The 19,056-nt window shown below is 38.3% G+C and overlaps 1 protein-coding gene across 1 annotated transcript; it reads right to left on the reverse strand.

Annotated features, from left to right (window-relative positions):
- Positions 1-243: 243 nt before the first annotated feature.
- Positions 244-1,203, reverse strand: LOC124519172 (olfactory receptor 2AE1). The gene has a single exon (XM_047089224.1). The coding sequence runs from the start codon at positions 1,201-1,203 to the stop codon at positions 244-246; it is 960 nt and encodes a 319-aa protein (XP_046945180.1).
- Between the last annotated feature and the right edge of the window lie 17,853 nt (positions 1,204-19,056).

A 19,056-nucleotide genomic window follows, 5' to 3' on the forward strand; every position in this document is an offset into this window, starting at 1 on the left:
TCCCATTCCACTCTTTTTTTTAACATTTTATTTATATTTTAAAGCTTATTTATTTATTTTGAGAGAAAGTGTGAGAAAGAGCAAGAAGGGAGAAGGATAGAAAGAATCCCAAGCAGAGTCTGTGCTCTCTGCCCCAACACAGGGCTCAATCTCATGAACCGTGAGTTCGTGACCTAAACTGAAATCAAGAGTCAGAGGCTTAACTGACTGAGCCGCCCAGCACCCCCTATTCCACTCTTATACTCAGGATAACTGCAATTGCCATCTCTGAGTGAGAATCTCCCTCCCCATCACTCCTCTCAGAGCCTTGGCTACATCCTTATTCCGGAGAGTATAAATCAAAGGATTCAGGGTAGGAGTAATGATGCTATAGAACACAGAACCAACTTTGTCTTGCAGTGGAGTTCTCTGGGATCTGGGCCTCATATATGAGAAGATGCAGGCACCAAACCAAAAGGAAACCACAATGAGGTGAGAGCTACAAGTGGCAAAAGCATTTCTCTTACTCCCAGCTGAATGCATCTGAATGACACTGTGGAGAATGAAGGCATACGATGTAGAAATGAAGAGGATGGGGAGGAGGAGAAGTACAATGCTGATGATGTACACTATGGTCTCATATACAGTGATGTCTCCACACACCAACTTCAAAATAGCTGGAAACTCACAATAGAAGTGGTGGATTTTTCGAGACCCACAGAAAGGTAAGTGCATCAAGATCACTGTGTGAATTAGAGAGTTTATGGATGCTCCCAACCACGACATGACCACCATCATCAGTCCCACCTTTCTGTTCATGAGAACAGTATAGCGAAGTGGATGACAGATGGCAACATAGCGATCATAAGACATGAGAGCTAAGAGAAGACACTCAGCACCACCCAGAGACAAATACAGGAAGTGCTGGGTTGCACAGCCCACAAAAGAGATGGTCTTCTTGCCAGATAGGTAGTTGGTAGCCATCTTGGGGATGGTTGTGGAGACATGCATCAGATCCATGAGGGAGAGCTGGCTGAGCAGGAAGTACATGGGTGTATGAAGCCGAGCATCAGCACAGATGAGGAGAATAGTGAGCATGTTGCCACTCACCGCAATAAGGAAGACCACTATGGTTAAAGAGAAAAGGAAAAGATGGGTGAGAGAGTCATCAAAGAGCCCTTCAAGGATGAAGTCTGCCAGAGAGGTCTGATTCCTCTGCCACATGTCCCCTTTCTCAGTCCTGGGGAAAGAGGAAAGAGATGAGTGTGATATCAGAAATACCGGGGTTCAGCACACCTGACAGTAAGCACCTTTTAATCTAGCAAAGAATTTGAGAAGAGAATTTTTTTCTATTTCTGATTATTCAACAGCTCTAATTATTGAAATAAACTTTTAGAAAAAGAACTCAAATCTCTCTTCACAAACGTGATTAACTCTGAAAATCCAGAATATCTACATTCTGTTAAGTGCCATTCTTCAAAACAAGAGTCTCTCCTCATTAAGGAAGAAGTGTGTGTGTGTGTGTGTGTGTGTGTGTGTGTATACACATAAGGAAGAAATATATATATACACATACATGTGTATATACACATATATTTTTATACACATATATGATGTATATTTTATATATTTTTATATACCTCATATACGTGTATTTTTATACACATTATATATGTGTATATCTTTACACACATATGCTTTTATATGTGTATATATACTTTATGTGCACTAAATTTTATATACTTTATATAGATACTTATAAGTATGTGTACTTTTTTATAAGTATAAATATAAACATATACGTTTAGTGGATTGTACAAAAATTTGGGGGCGCCTGGGTGGCTCAGTCGGTTAAGCGTCCGACTTTGGCTCAGGTCATGATCTCGCGGTTGGTGAGTTCAAGCCCTGCGTCGGGCCCTGTGCTGACAGCTCGGAGCCTGGAGCCTGTTTCAGATTCTGTGTCTCCCTCTCTCTGACCCTCCCCCGTTCATGCTCTGTCTCTCTCCGTCTCAAAAATAAATAAACATTAAAAAAAAAATTTGGCCTTACACAGTTGTGAAAGCTGGTTAAGCTGTCTATATAAGGTTGTCACCTTTGTGTCTGATCGTGGAACTTGAGGTCTGTAGGGCAAGTGGTAAGGAAGGGAAAATGGATATAAAGGGTGGTAGATCAAGGGCAGACTGGAATATACAAGCCTAAGCTACAACCCCACAAGGGCAGACTGAAACCCATGTCAGTTCTTGTTGCCTCTGGAATTGGGGGATGTGGTTATTTGGAAGAAGCAGGGGCTCTTCCTAATGAGGCTAAACATGCACACCTGGCCCAGAAATCAGAGAGGATAAGTTAGGAGGATCCAGGGAAACGTAGAGCAATCGCGGGCCCAACAGCTGCTTTCACACCAAGAGATTAAGTCAGCAGATCAGCAACCACATATGTAAACTACAAAATGGCTACTTCCTTTATGCCCTCTAAATCTCCCTTAGAATCTCTCCTATGGCCCATCTTCACCAGAAAAGCACAAAAATGGGAATTCTGGGAAGTATAATTCACCCTAGCAAAGAGGACATATTACAAAACCACCAGAGTCCATCCTCTGTTGGCTGGACATTCATACACATTTCCTTAAAGCCAGTGAACACAACAAAGTCATTCTTCTGCCTAACATAACTATCCTGCATACAACTAAAAATGTGCAAAATATTTGTATAAAAATAGGGAAGAAATACCCATTACTATCATCCACAAAATAAGTCATCCTCTCCAAGCACCAATGCATTCTGTGGACCACAGTTAGCACTTTCAGTCACTCCTGTTCATGTCAATGGACTCACAAGCAAAGTAGCCATGGCAACAGGGATGGTGGTTACACATGGGCTCAGCAACATGGACCTCTACTCACTGAAGCTGGTCTAGCTACAACCACTGCTGGGTGCCCAGTCGGCCAACAGCAGAGACCACCACGGAGTCTCTGATAAGGCAGCATTCACCAAAGGAATCAGCCAGCTACCTGTTGGCACACTGATTATGTTGGACTGCTTCCAATGCGGAAGGGACAATACTGTGTTCTTACCGGAAGAGACAATTACTCTGGATATGGTTTCACCTTTCTTGCCTATAGTGCTACCGGCACAACTACCACCTGCAGACTTATAGAATACTTTATTCAACATGACGGTATTCCAAGAAGCATGGCTTCTGAATAAGAAATTTATTTCACAATAAATGAAGTGTGGGATTGGGGCCATGCTCATGGAATCTACTGGGCTTACCACAGTTTCCACCATCCTCAAACAACTGGCTTGATAGAATGGTAGAACAGCCTTTTGAAAACTCAGTAACAACACAATGGAGCGATGTCCTCCAGAATGTGGTATGTGCTCTAAGTCTGCATCCAGCTTAGAGTGCTGTTTCTCTTATTGCAAGGGTTCACTGGACCAGGAATCAAGAGGTAGAAATGGGAGTGAGTCCTCTTACTATAATGTCTGTAACTGTTGTCCCCCAGCAAAATGCTTGCTTCCTGTCCTTGCACTTTTAGACTTTGCTGGTTTAGAGGTCTTAGTTCCAAGGGGAAGTATTCTTCCACCAGGTGACACAACAATGATTCCATTTACTCAGAGTTGAGACTGTCACCCTGTCACTTTGGGATCCTCATATCACTGAATCAACAAGCAAAGGAGGTTACTCTACTGGCTTGGTGTGATTGATCCTGACTAGCAAGGAAAAACTGAGTTGCTACTATACCATGGGGATAAGAAGGAGCACATCAGGGATGTAGGGCATTTTCTATGGTGTCTCTCTATAGTCAAATGTCCTGTGATAACAGTCAGTGGAAAACTACAACAACCCAATTCAGACAGGACTGCTAATGGCCCAGATCCTTCAAGAATGAAGGTTTGGGTCACTCCACAGGCAAGGAAAAATGACCCTGTGGAAAAAGGAAATATGGAATGGGTAGTGAAAGAAATAGTTATAAACACCAGCATGACCATGTGACCAGCTGTAGAAACCAAAAGTGTAATAGTCATAGGCATTTCTTCCTTATTTTAATATGAACATTTTGTACATGTATATTACCCAAATATTTTTGTTTTCTTCCCCTTGGCCATCCCTTTTTCTAACAAAAGATATATTAATATAATTAATTTCATATCTCAGTATGAATTTAACTAGATTAATATAGTTAAATATTAAATATCTCAGCATTTAAGCTATAGGACATAAAAGCAGGAGTATAATCAGATAGGAGTATAATGAATTTTACCTAAAGACAAAAAGAGGATTTTGTATCCTCTTATGGGGAAATGCTTGATGTGTTTTATATTCGCCTCTTGGAAAAAGGATAACATGTTTTTTCGTTATACATGGGATAGTTGTATCATGTTAGGTGGAAGGGTAACTTGGTATTGTCTTTATTGGGAAGTTAAGTATAGTTTAAAGAGTTGTGTATAGGTGCCCAGTGAACACATAACAAAGCCACCATATTTATGTACCTGAACACAAAAAAAGATATGTTCTGGGTAGACCTGAGAGCCTTCAAATTGGGCTGATAAAACTAGGATTATGAAATTTAATCATCCACATTTCCCAATCAGCCCTTTATCTAATTTTTATGTGAATACTGACCAGAATGATAGTTTGGTCTCCATGGGAAAGCTCAACTCAGCAGAATAATAGTCCAAATTGATCCCCAGCCATCCCTCTTTATGTTTTTCCTCCTGAACATTTCCTTAGATCTTTATACATTCCAGATTATCTACTTACTTTTTAAAGCAAATAACTCAGAATTCAATGTATTCTTCAAAAGATAATTTGACCACTAAGAAAGAGGTCACATTTTCTCTCTCCAAATTAATGCAGTCTGGGATTATCTATCTGGCCATCCCCCTCACATTGCCATTTCAAACTCGCCTCTTGTGGATTAAGAGCCCAACCTTCCCCATGCTCCTTCCAGTCACTCCAACCCAGTCAAAACATCCACATATTTCCCTTTTACTTAGATATCCATACTCTTCCCCATCTCCTTCCTTCTTGGTTTCCATCTTTCTCTGTAAGTCTCCACAGTGTAAATTTTTCCATCACCTGATTCATGTCCCTTCCTCTCTTAGGCAACTTTCCTAATAATTTCGCATTTTGATTTGTGGCCCTCAAGTGACTTTTTCTTCTGCCATTTCTGGCAACTTTGTTCACAAACTGTCCAAATATCACCCTTTGACTAAAGAGATGGGGAAATAAGCTGACAATACCAGAGGATACCCTAACTTCTAATAAAGATGTCCTAGATACCTCAAGCCCCAGCATTACCTTACCCGGAATTCCTTCTGCAGAGACTTGTGGGCAGAACAAATACAGAAGTGGAATAGAGAGGGCTGGATAGGTCCACACTGACTCACACAGCGGCTACTGATCACTCAGGTCTTTTCTGAGGTACTCATCACACTTCCTTGTCTAATCCTGGAAATCGCCATTTAAATTCCAGTGGAATGGCATAAAAGATATTGTCCTACACAGTTACCATTGTTGACACTAATTATCCTAGTGACAGAGTATCATCAGGAACAACAGTAACTGTAATTCTGTAATGCTCTTGCAATCTGTCCTCAGATTTTGAACTCGGCAGTACACATCATGACAGATTAGGTAACTGAACTTCTTTAACCTCTACTAGTGGGGCCTTTGAATCATGCATATATTTCCTCTGCCTCTAAACATGTATCTGAGCCACTGCTCTATCCCAAAATGGAAATGCAAGCTTGGACAATAAAAATTTCCATTAATGTGACCTGATTAAGAAGCTGCATTTAATATTAGATTAATCTTCAATGAGTCCAGAGTCAAAAGAACATCTGTTTTGGATTTTCCCCTATTTTGAATCACCCAAGGCACTCTCTTCTTAGCTTTATACTTCCTTTTCTGCTTAACTAGAATTTTTTTTCTAGCACTGGTGTTTTTAGAATAAGCCCCTTCCTAACTGCATGAATCTTTTGTCAACAGCAATCATAGGGGTGAGAATGAGGATAGACTTGTCCTGACATGAACCAATCTTGAGGACAGAGGAGCAGCATCTGTGAGAAATAGCTAATTCAGAAGACCTATGATGTCATCTGAAGCAAACTGAGGACACTAAATATATGGCATCAGGGATCCCAACCCAGGGGACATATCCTGAATCTTTTCTGGAAACCATTACTCAAGATGCCAATTAGACTTGCCATATGAATTGAGATAAGCATTCCCAAAGGGCTTTGCTTAAAGTTTACTTGTAGGGGTCAGGGGAATGAGATATTTTGAAGAGTGTAGATCTGAAGATACATGGGAGTATCTTCTCCAAGGACCAATTAACTATGGAGACAAACAATCCCGAGAGTCCCTAGCTTGTTTTTCATCTTAGAACTAAGATCACCCTAGCCCCTTTCCATCCAACCCTTTTGAGAGCACAATCTGAGAAAGATCTAATCCCTATTGCCCACAACACACTTTAGAAGGTTTCCTCATGTGCCATATCATAGAAAAGAAGTCAAGGAATGGAGGCAGGTAATTAACCACTAAACTTTCCCACCCTGACTATGGGTCAAACTCCAATTTTACAGACTACATTAATATAATATGTGAAAAGATTTCAGATACAAAAGTTAAAAAAGAAAATGGCATATCTCTTTATCTTCTTTGTATTTACTACCATCTCATCCTCATATCCTACTCTTCCTCTCCATTATAGGGATACGTTGAACTATTCTTTGTTTCTCTATCTCAACTCAAATACTAAAATGTCTTACTTCACTGAACTTATCTTGTTTATTCTTTGAGTAGATTGAATGTATCATTACTTTCTTCAAAACCTACTGTCTAATACTTTAAGCTGGTGCTCTCTTTCTCACCAGAATATAATCTTTCTCTAATTAAAGCATATATGGTACTTATATAACTCACTAACTTATTTGACAAATATATGATAAGCATCTGCTATATCCCAAGCACAATACTGGGTGCCATGTGTACACTGATTAACATGCAAGCATAGTGTCTTCCCTCATGGGATTTACAGATACAACAAACAAACAAATATAACATATCATGTTAGGCTAAAAGTTTGTATTGATCAGTGCTCTTGTGACAATACTCAAGTGATATAAAAGAAAACTTATACTATCTTAAGGGAAAGGTGTGAAATCTCAGCAATGAATATGGTTGAACGGATCTCAGAATCAGCTAGATTCAGTAGCATGAATAATGTGTCTTCTTTTCCCATCTTTCATCTTGGCTTGGGTCTCTGTGTTGATCTTATTCTCTCAGGCATTTTTTTTTCTTTTCCAATTTTTATTTAAATTCCAGTTAGTTAACATACAGTGCAATATTGGTCCTAGGAGTACAATTGAATGATTCATCGCTTACATACAACACCCAGTGTTCATCATAACAAGAACCCACCTTAATACCCATCACCCATCTACCCCATCCTGCACCCACCTCCCTCCATCAACCCTATTGTTAAGGGTCTCTTATGGTTGGGGAGCCTGGGTGGCTCAGTCAGTTAAGGATCCAACTCTTGATTTTAGCTCAGGTCATGATCTCACTATTCATGAGTTCAAGCCCCAAGTCAGGCTCTGCACTGGCAGTGCAGAGATTCTGCTTGGGATTCTCTCTCTCACTCTCTCTGCCCCGCCTCTGCTTGCCTGCTTTCTCTCTCTCTCTCTCAAGATAAATAAATAAACTCTTTTTTAAAAAGTCTCTTATGATTTGTTTCCCTCTCTCTTTTTCCCTCTCTGATATGTTTATCTGTTTTGTTTCTTAAATTCCACATATGAGTGAAATCATATGGTATTTGTCTTTCTCTGACTGACTTATTTCACTTGGCGTAATACATTCTAGCTCCAACCATGCCATGGCAGATGTCAAGATTTCATTCTTTTTTATGGCTGAGTAATAGTCCATTGTGTGTGTGTGTGTGTGTGTGTGTGTGTGTGTGTATACCACAATCTTCTTTGTCCAGTCATCAGTCAGTGGACATTTGGGCTCTCCCATAGTTTGGCTATTGTTGATGATGCTGCTATAAACATGAGGGTGCATGTCTCCCATGGAATCTGTATTTTTGAATCCTTTGCATAAATACCTAGTAGTGAAATTTCTGGGTCATAGGTTAGTTCTATTTTTAACTTTTTGAGGAACCTCCATACTGTTCTCCAGAATGACTGCACCAGGTTGCATTCCCAGCAACAGTGCAAGAGAGTTCCCCTTTCTCCACATCCTTGCTAACACTTGTTGTTTCTTATGTTGTTAATTTTAGCCATTCAGACAGGTGTGAGGTGATATCTCACCATGGTTTTCATTTGTATTTCCTTGATGATGAGTGATGTTGAGCATCTTTTCATGTGTCTGTTAGCCATCTGAATGTCTTCTTTTTTTTTAATTTTTTAATGTTTAATTTTGAGAAAGAGAGAAACAGCATGAGCAGGGGAGGGACAGAAAGAGAGGAAGACACAGAATCTGAAGCAGGCTCCAGGCTCTGAGCTGTCAGCACAGAGCCCAATGCGGGGCTTGAACTCATGAACCACGAGATCATGACCTGAGCCAAAGTCAGACGTCTAACTGATGGAGCCACCCAGGCGCCACCATCTGGATGTCTTCTTTGGGAAAGCATCTATTCATATCTTCTGCCCATTTCTTCCCTGGATGATTTGTTTTTGGTGTTGAGTTTGATAAGTTCTTTATAGATTTTGGACACTAGCCCTTCATCAGATATGTCATTTGCAAATATCTTCTCCCATTCCATAGGCTGCCTTTTAGTTTTGTTTCTTCCTTCACTGTGCAGAAGCTTTTTATCTTGATGAAGTCTCAATAGTTCATTTTTGCTTTTGTTTCCCTTGCCTCTGGTAATGTGTCTAGTATAAAGTTGCTATGGCCAAGGTCAAAGAGGTTGCTGCCTGTGTTCTCCTGTAGGATTTTGATGGTTTTCTGTCTTACAATTAGGTCTTTCATCCATTTTGAATTTATGTTTGTATATGGTGCAAGAAAGTAGTCCATTTTCATTCTTCTGCGTGTTGCTGTCCAGTTTCCCCAGTACCATTTGTTGAAGAGACTATCTTTTTCCCATTGGATATTCTTTCCTGCTTTGTCAAAGGTGAGTTGACCATATAGTTGTGGATCCCTTCCTGGATTTTCTATTCTGTTCCAATGATCTATGTTTCTGTTTTGGGGCCAGTACCATCTTGTCTTGATGACTACAGCTTTGTGATATAGCTTGAAATCCAGAATCATGATGCCTCCAGTTTTCTCTTTTTCAGGATTGCTTTGGCTATTTGGGGTCTTTTGTGAATCCATACAAACTTTAGGATTGTTTGCTCTACATCTGTGAAAATTGCTGGTGGTTTTTTTTTAAAGTTTATTTATTTATTTTGAGAGACAGAGCATGAGCATAACATGAGTCGAGTGGTGTGTGCAGAGAGAGGGAGGAAGAGAATCCCAAGCAGGCAATGTGCTGTCAGGACGCGGGACTCTATCTCACCAACCAATATGTGATCATGACCTGAGCCAAGATCCAGTCTGAGGCTTAACTTATTGAGCAACCTGGGCGCCCCCTGGTGGCATTTTTATAGGAATTGCATTAAATGTGTACATTGCTTTGGGTAGTACAGACATTTTAACAATTTGTTCTTCCAGTACATGAGCATGGAATGTTTTTCCATTTCTTTGTGTCCTCTCAATTTCTTTCATAAGTGTTCTATAGCTTTCAGAATACAGCTCTTTTTTACCTCTTTGCTTAGATTTATTCCTAGGTATCTAATTGTCTTTGGTGTGATTACAAATAGCATCAATTCCTTGATTTCTTTTTCTGCTGCTTTGTTATTGGTGTATAGAAATGCAACAGGTTTCTGTACATTGGTTTTATATCCTTCAAACTTGCTTCCGCATTTTTTTAAGTTTATTTATCTATTTTGATAGAGAGAGAGAAAGGTAGAGAGAGGGGGAGAGAGAGAATCCCAAGCAGCTCTATGCTCAGCACAGAGCCCATCACAAGGCTCGATCTCACAACTGTGAGATCACGACCTGAGCCAAAATCAGGATCTGGCCACTCAACCAGCTGAGCTACCCATGTCCCCCTGCTCTCAGGCATTTTTATATAGAGGGTACACATACAGCTGGAAACTTTGGTGCCATATTTATGGCTTAACATCTAATACTCCATCACCTCCAATTTAAAAAACTCTGGAAAAGAATTCTGTTCAACAGTTTAGCCTGGTGGCTACTCTTTGGAGCAATCACTGTGTGCCAGGAGCCTGCAGATAAATGATGGACTTGCCTAGGACCAGTGCCTGTCTCTTGCAGGGGTTGGAGAGGTAGGGTGGTAACAGAACCACCAGAATCACATGGTTCTGGATCCAAGTAGTATCACAAAGAAACCATGGTTTGAAGGGGTGACTTTAACAGAAGTAGGGAAAGAATCCATAAAGGACAAAACAGTGCATAAACCTACTAAAGTGTGATAAAAGAAGAATTCACTATGCCAGAGTAAAACAGAGAAGTTGCTATATTAGACTGGGTCATAAGGGAAAGCCTCTTTAAAGAAGTGGCATCTAAGCTAAGATCTCTAAATTAGGGTAAGTGTTAACCAGGTAACTAAAAGCAAAAAGAGGTCCAGATAAAGGCAAAGACATGTTAAAAATCCATGAGTTGAGAAAATGTGTGGTGTACTTGAGGAGCTGAAAGGAAGCCAAAGTGACAGGAGCTACAGTGAGGAAAGAGGTAGGAGATGATGTCAGGGAAATAAGCATGAGTCCAAAAAGAGAAAAAGCAAGGCCTTGAAGGTTTCATACAGAGTCTTTAGAAAGCTTCTAAGCAAGGGTATATCCAGATAAAATGTACATGTTTTAATTTGCACTAGATGATGCAGGAGGGTGGACATATACCAGTGGTAAGGACAGAAGCAGTGTGGCCACTTATGAAGTTGCTGCTCCATTCCAAGGAGAAACAATAGTGCTTTGGACTAAGACTGTAGCAGGGAATGACTTCAAGATATTTTCAGAGGGTGTCATTAACATAACCTGAAGATTCATTTATTTATTTAATTGAATTCGAATTTTTTAGATGTTAAGATCAAAATCCTTATTGAGCATAAAGGACTGTCATGATAGAAGACTAATAAAACTGCTTTTAGAAACAGAGGTTTAAAGGTGTCATGTAAAATTAATTATGAAGGAAAATACTAGGATAAAAATATACAACTTTCTTAAATTTCAGAACTATTTAAAAGGAAAAAAATAGATATATGTATAAAGATTTTAAAAATAAGAGCAGAAAACATATGAATACAATGTGACAGAATACAGGACAAAGATAGCTGAGCTATTAATAAATGTAAATGGACTTAATCCAGTTATTCACTGAAAAATATTTTCAAATTAGGTCACAAAGAAAAATTGAACTCTATTGAAATTTTTTTAATGTAACTCTAAAAAAAGTAGTTCATAAAGCTAAGTATAAAAGGATGGGCAGAGCTAAATTAACATTTTTAAAAATAAGGATTTTTATCTTAAGCATCTAAAAAATTCAAATTCGATTCCAAAGGCATGAAAGACAAAGAAAATACTGTAATGTTAAAGGGTATTCTCTGAAGTGTATATAACATCAACATTGAAATCTATAAGAGACTGTAAAAATGGATGCAATCTATAATGAAAATATAGTAGTTATGAAATGTAAGTACCAACACAGCAACAACACTCAATTAAGCAAATTATAGGAACTACAGGAGAAACAGAGATTCACTGTTGGAAGAAAATATTAATCTACCTCTCAGTCTAAAAAAGATTAGGTGGACAAAAATACAATTCAAGACTGAAGAAAAGAAAGATTCCTAACCAACATAGTCTGCTGAGAGAACCTGCCTGGTGCAGTGATTAAGCGGAGGAATATGGGGCCCAGAGATCCTGAATTCAAATCCCAGTTCCAGTACTTACTGGCTATGTGGTCTCAGGCTAGTTACTTCAACAGCTATGCTTATTTTCTCTTTTGAAAAATGGTGGTAAAAATAATATATACTTCACAGGATTTTATGAGAATTCAATAAGTTAATATGTTTAAAACATACAGAATAGCATCATGGTGCCTGTTACATAATAAGTTCTATGTACGTGTAAGCTATTATTATCCACAAGAATGTAGCTCTACAAGGGCAGAGCTACATTCTGATTTGTGCAGAAGATGTTTTCTTCACTGATGCATTCTCATTACCTAAAACAGAATTTGAGTTTGCTGACCACAGATAATTTTATGTAATCATATTACCAAGATAGGTTTGGAAAAAAGCCAGAAATTTAACACATCTGTTTTAATTTCTCTGTTCATAAATCCACATTACTTTATAATAATGTATATTAAACATTCAAGTTATACAATTAGAATATGACAAGTATTAAGGTACTCAAGAATTCCAATTAAGTAAAACGTGTTGCCTAGTGAAAATAAAATCAGAACGAGAGGTAGAGATGGTTTGAGTGTGAGAAAAATCCTTTTTTTTTTATATGCATAATATCCTTTATTAAAAATATGTTAACCAAAATATTGAGGTTGTAAAACATTACTGAGGTATTTATTTATTTATTTATTTATTTATTTATTTATTTACATTACTGAGGTTTTTAAAAATCCTAGGTACAACCTCTACAGGCTACTTTGGTTGTAAATTTAAAATAGCACATTACATAAACCAAGTCTAGGTAGCCTTTGTGCTTCGAAAGGGCAAACTGAGGTATTTTTTAGGAAAATAAGATAACTTCCCTTTGGAAAAGAAAATCTGTGAACTAAAGAAAAATCCTTTTCTAATTGCTTAAAACATACTTGTAGGGACTTCTGGTTCTAAAGATGGAGTAACACAGGTGGGATTTTCCCTTCTGCCTGAAATTACTAAAAAAAAATGCACAAAATGTATGAAAAAAACAATTTAAGATACAAAACATCAGGTTTTTTAAAAGGACAGTGATCCCTGCTCTAAGAGTTTCCAGGTTTCAGTGCTAGAAGGAACCAGTGGAAGCAAACCAACTCCCTGAATTAAGAATATGGAGTTGATAGTCTGAAAATTCCATGCTTACTGGAATTTGTAGGTCAGAGTATGCTAGAGAGAAAAAAAGCTGCACAGAGAGAAAAATCCAGAGATGTGCAGGAGCTTTCGCTCTTGTATTTAGCAGAGTATTGACCAGCATATGCACTTGATGCAACTACCCAACGCTTGGAAAAAGAATTACCTGAAAATATTGGGGGAACAGTACCTGGATCTGGACCAGGCCAGGAGCAGTGCCTGTTACCACCACCAAACCAGAAAAACAGTTTTAGAGTATTGGCTGCAATATGCAGAAGGGTCTTGAGGAAAAATTAGACCTAAACTATACCCTGCTATGGTTCTGCCTAACAAATCCTAAAAAGCAAGATCCAAAAGGATTCAATTCACAATAATTTAACTGCATTCCAGAAAAAAAGCTCAAGAATATTTGTAGGAATACAAAAATATCCAGAACATGGCAAGGTAAAATTCATAATGTGTAGCATCCAATAAAAAATTACCAAGCATGCAAAGAAACAAGAAAACATTACCCATCATGAATAGAAAAAAATATGTGACTTGAAACCAACCCAGAACTGATACTCAATATACCAATTTAAGGTATCTTATTGATTATGTGGTTTAGAGCAGACAGAATTAGCAAAGACATTGCACGTATTACAACTGTATTCCATCTGTTCAAAATGCTAAAGGAAATATTAGGCATGTTAGTAGAGACAAGAAAGATAAAACACAAACACATATACATGTTTCTAGTGTTGAAAACTACAGTGTCTATAATGAAAAACACTCCAGAATAATTAGCAGCAAATTGGACATTGCAAAAGAAAATACCAGTATATGAAGACAGCATATAAACTATTCAGAATGAAACAAGATAGAAAAAAAAGTCTAAAAAATAATGAACAGAGCATCTGTGATCTTTAGGATAACCTCAAACAGCCTAATATACATATAACTGGAGTCCTGAAAGAGCAGAGATAGAAGGGCTAAAAAAATTTTTTTCAGGTGGGCGCCTGGGTGGCTCAGTTGGTTAAGTATCCTACTGTTGATTTTGGCTCAGGTTATGATCTCATGGTTCATGGGATAGAACCCTGCGTCAGGCTCTGTGTTGACAGTGCAGAGCCTGCTTGGGGTCCTCTCTCGCCTTCTCTCTCTGCCTCTCCCCCTCTCATGCTCTCTCAAAATAAATAAACAAACGTAAAAAAAAAAAAGAGGGGTGCCTAGGTGGTTCAGTCAGTTAAGCATCTGACTCTTGATTTCAGCTCAGGTCATGATCTTAAGGTTCATGGGTTCGAGCTCCATGTCGAGCTCTGTGCTGACAGTTCAGAGCCTGCTTGGGATTCTCTCTCTCTCTCTCTCTCTCTCTCTCTCTGCCCCTCCCCTGCTAATGCTCACTCGCTCTCTCTCTCTCTCTCAAGAATGAAAATAAATTAAAATTAAAATTAAAGTTAAAATAAATAAAAGAATGAATGAATGTTTGAGGAAATAATAAAACACTATTAGCTAAATAGACCAAATTGGGGGTACCTGGGTGGCTCAGTCAGTTAAGCTTCCGACTTTGGCTCAGGTCATGATCTCACAGTTCATGGGTTCGGCCCCGCATTGGGCTCTGTGCTGACAGCTCAGAGCCTGGAACCTGCTTCGGATTCCATATTTCCCTCTCTCTCTCTCTCTGCTCTTCTCCTGCTCACACTCTGTCTCTCGCTCTCAAAAATAAAAAAAATAAACGTTAAAAAAATAAAAATAAATAAATAGACCAAATTGACACTTGTAGAACACTCCATTCAACAAAAGAATAATACACATATTTCAAGTGCATATGGAACGTTTATTAAGATAGACTATATTCTGGGCCATAATAAAATCATCAGCAAATTTTTTTAAGTTTATTTCTTTTGAGGGGGGAGAAGGGCAGAGAGAAAGGGAGAGAGAGAGAATCCCAAGCAGGCTCCACATGAGCCCGATGAGAGGCTTGAACTCACAAACTGTGAAATCAAGAGTCAGACATTTAACCAACTGAGCCACCCAGACACCCCAAGCATCAGTAAATTTTAAAAGAATTTAAGTCATACAAACTGTTTTTCAGGTCACAATAGAATTAGAAATAATAACAGAAAGATCTCCAGAAAAATATCAAATATTTCTTAATAGCATAACTCTAAATAGTGTATATCAAAAGATAAATCAGAGGAGAAATAAGTAGGTATTTGTTTTGTTTAAACCACTTTATTGAGGTATGATTGGCATACAAAAAGCTATACATATTTAATGAATAAAACTTGATGAGTTTGGAGATAAATGTACATACATTAAACCATCACTATAATCTATGCCATCTATACCCATCACCTCCGAAATTTCCTCCTGCCTTATTATTTTTTTGTGATAAGAACACTTAACGTAGGATCTCTTACCAAAATTTTATGTATACAATACCATATTGTTAACTATAGTATGTATGTTGTACAACATATCTCTAGGACTTATTCCTCTTGTATAACTGTAACTTTATAACCATTAACTAATACTTCCCATTTCTGCCTCCCCCCTCCCCAGTCCTTTGCAACCAGCACTCTAATCTGTGCTCCTATGAGTCTGACTAGTTTAGATTACATAAATGTGTAAGTGGTATCATGTAGCATTTGTCCTTTTGGTTCTGGCTTATTTCACTTAACTGATGTCCTCCAGATTCGTCCATGTTGTCAAAAATGGCAGGACTTAAAGGCAAATAATACTTCACTGCATGTACATACCATTTTCTTTATCTATTCATCATGATGTCCATGATCTGATGGACATTTAGTTTTGCTTCCATGCCTTGGCTATTGTGAATAATGCTGCAATAAACATGAGTTTATTAATATCTCAAAGATTATTCTTTGAGATATTGATTTCAAGTCTTTGGGATATATAGTTAGAAGTGGATTTCTAGCTCATATGGTAGTTCTATTTTTAATTTTTTGAGGAACCTCCATACTACTTCCCATCTTTTGCTTTCTTGATAATAGCCATCCAAATAAATGTGATGCTATATCTGCTTGCAGATTTGCATGATTTGCATTTCCCCAATGATTAGTCATGTTGAGCACTTTTTCATGTACCTGTTGGTCATCTGTATGTCTTCTTTGGAGAGATGTCTATCCAGAGCCTTTGCCCCCCCCTTTTTTTTAATAGGGTTATTTTATTTTTGGTATTGAGTTGTAGAAATTCCTTATATACTCTGGTTATTAACTCTCTATCGGATCACGGTTTGCAACTATTTTCTCCCATTCCATAGGTTGCCTTTTCATTTTGTTGATCATTTACTTTGCTGTGCAATGTTTTAACTTGATGTAATACCATTTATTTTGCTTTTGCTGACTGTGCTTTTGGTGTCATATCTAAGAAATGATTGCCAAGGCCAACATCAAGGTTTTACAGTTTCAGGTTTTACATTTAATGCTTTAAGCCATTTCACGTTTTTTGCATAAGGATCCAATTTCTCAAAAACCACTTCTTGAAGAGCCTATAATTTCCCCATTCTGTATTCTTGACACCCTTGTTGAAGAACAGTTGACCAAAATGTCAAATTTAAAATATTTTATTTTAGGGGCGCCTGGGTGGCGCAGTCGGTTAAGCGTCCGACTTCAGCCAGGTCACGATCTCGCGGTCCGTGAGTTCGAGCCCCGCGTCGGGCTCTGGGCTGATGGCTCAGAGCCTGGAGCCTGTTTCCGATTCTGTGTCTCCCTCTCTCTCTGCCCCTCCCCCGTTCATGCTCTGTCTCTCTCTGTCCCAAAAATAAATAAACGTTGAAAATAAAATATTTTATTTTATTTAACTTATTTATTTATTTATTTATTTAGAGAGAGAGTGCATGCAAGCAGGAGAGAGGAACAGAGGGGAAGTGAGAGAGAGAGAGGAGATCTTAAGGAGGCTCCACACTCAGTGTGGGGCGCAACAGAGGGCTCAATCCCACAACCCTGAGCTCAAGACCTGAACCAAAATCAAGAGTTGGACACTCAACCAACTGAACCATCCAAGCACCCCTAAAATCTTTTATTTTTTAATAGAAGTATAGCTCTAAAGCGATCCAAAAGCTGGAATGAAATAAAACTTAATATCTTATTAACTCAAAAGAAGACAGGAAAAGAGTATTAGATTAAAAGCAGAAAGGCAAAATTTAAAACAAGTTCATAGACTTAAACTCAACTATATCAATAATTTCATTAAATATAAATGGACTAAACAGTTCAACTAAAAGCGATTCTAAAAGAGATTCTTACAATGGGCAAAGAAGAAAGACCTGAAAGTGTATGTCATGCTAAATGAGAAACCAAAAATGGGATGACATGTCAATAAGCATTCCACACATCTACACTATGACACTGATAATGGTAAAATTAAGGAAAGACAAACTGTAACCTTCAATTTTTTTCAGAGAACTCTGATCCCTTTGACTCTGGAAATCTTTTCCATTTAAGAGTTATCTATCTTTGGAGTGCCTAGGTGGCTCAGTCGGTTAAGTGTCTGACTCTTGATTTTGGCTCAGGTCATGATCTCACGGTTCATGAGATCAAGCCCTACATCAGGCTCTGCACTGACAGTGTGGACCCTGCTCGGGATTCTCCGTCTCCCTCTTTCTGCCCCTCTCCCCCTCAAAATAAACTTAAAAAAAAAAAAGGAATTATCTATCTTCTGCATTCTTTCTTTTAACCCTGAAAATAGGCCAGATCATTGAAGAACAGAAGGCTAAAGTGTCAACATCTAGATTCTGGAGCTGTGATTTTCTCTTTCCTGAGTCTCTTTGGCTGCAGGAATGTAGTCTATAAGTTATAAGTCATTTTTCCAAAATCTCTTGAGTCTTCAGTTACTTGGCTTTATTCATTGTGTCTCCTTTCCACCTTTTTGTGTTGTTGTTGTCAGTTCATACCCCCTTACACTTTCAATATACCAGAAGATGTTTAAAGCAAGTAAGTGTTTAAAACATTAAAAGTAACAATGTATTGGGTTTTTATTGCGTCCAAAAAAAGTGAAATGTATGATAACAATAGAACAAGGACTATAAGTAGAGGAGATAAAATGAATTTTATTTTTTAAATATACAATAAAACTAGAGAAAGCAGAAAAAGGAAAAAAAACTTAGAAAAAATTAAACTAATAAAAGAACTAGCAAAATAATATATTTTCATCCAACTATATCAAACAATAACTTTTTCTGTTGCAGTTTTATACGTTTATTTGACAATCAGTGGTTAGTTCTCATCCACATCTATTACCTGTAGATTTTTGAAAGTGATGATGTGTACATATGTAACCAATGTGTGAAGCCTGTTTGATGAATCTTCATCCTTGCTGTTTTTTGGACAACCACACATGGACATGGTATGAAACATTCCTTATTCCTTTGGCCCACATTGGTATCAATGTGCACATCTGAAGTTCACATCTCCTTCATGGCAAATTTCCAAATTTCTTTGACTGCCCAAAGGGCACACTTCTTGAAATCCACTCCATGGATACTTGTGAATATTGATGGTGTATTCTCTTGTCACTACCTTGATGAGAGAAGAATAGCCCTTCCTCTCACCACCCTTCTCTGTGGGAGCTATTCTGCTGGGCCATGTTGGAAAGAAACAATAACTTTAAAGGTGAATAGTTTAAGAATAACAGTTAAGAATGGAAAGACTAGATGATTTAAAACAAAAAAAAAAGCAAGGGGTCCTCCAGAAAAACAGAACCAATAAGATGGATGGATCACTGGCCACTGGCTCACGTCACCATGGAGGACAAGAAGTCCCACAATCTACTGTCTGCAAGCTGGAAACTCAGGGAAGCTGGTGCTGTAATTCAATCCAAGTCCAAAGACCTGAAAACTAGGAGAACTAATAGTGTAAGTTCCAGTTGGGGTCCAGAGGCTCAAGAATCGGGGATCAATGGTATAAGTCCCAGTCCACATCTGAAGGCCCAAGAATCAGAAGCGCCAATGTCCCCAGGGCAGATGGACGTCCCAGCTCATGCAGAGGAGAAACTTGCCTTTCTGTTCT

Source organism: Lynx rufus, unplaced genomic scaffold (genome assembly GCF_022079265.1).
Source record: "Lynx rufus isolate CCGP_SWC_20201006 ecotype Redwood Valley unplaced genomic scaffold, mLynRuf1.p SCAF_27, whole genome shotgun sequence".
Classification (NCBI taxonomy): Eukaryota; Metazoa; Chordata; class Mammalia; order Carnivora; family Felidae; genus Lynx; species Lynx rufus.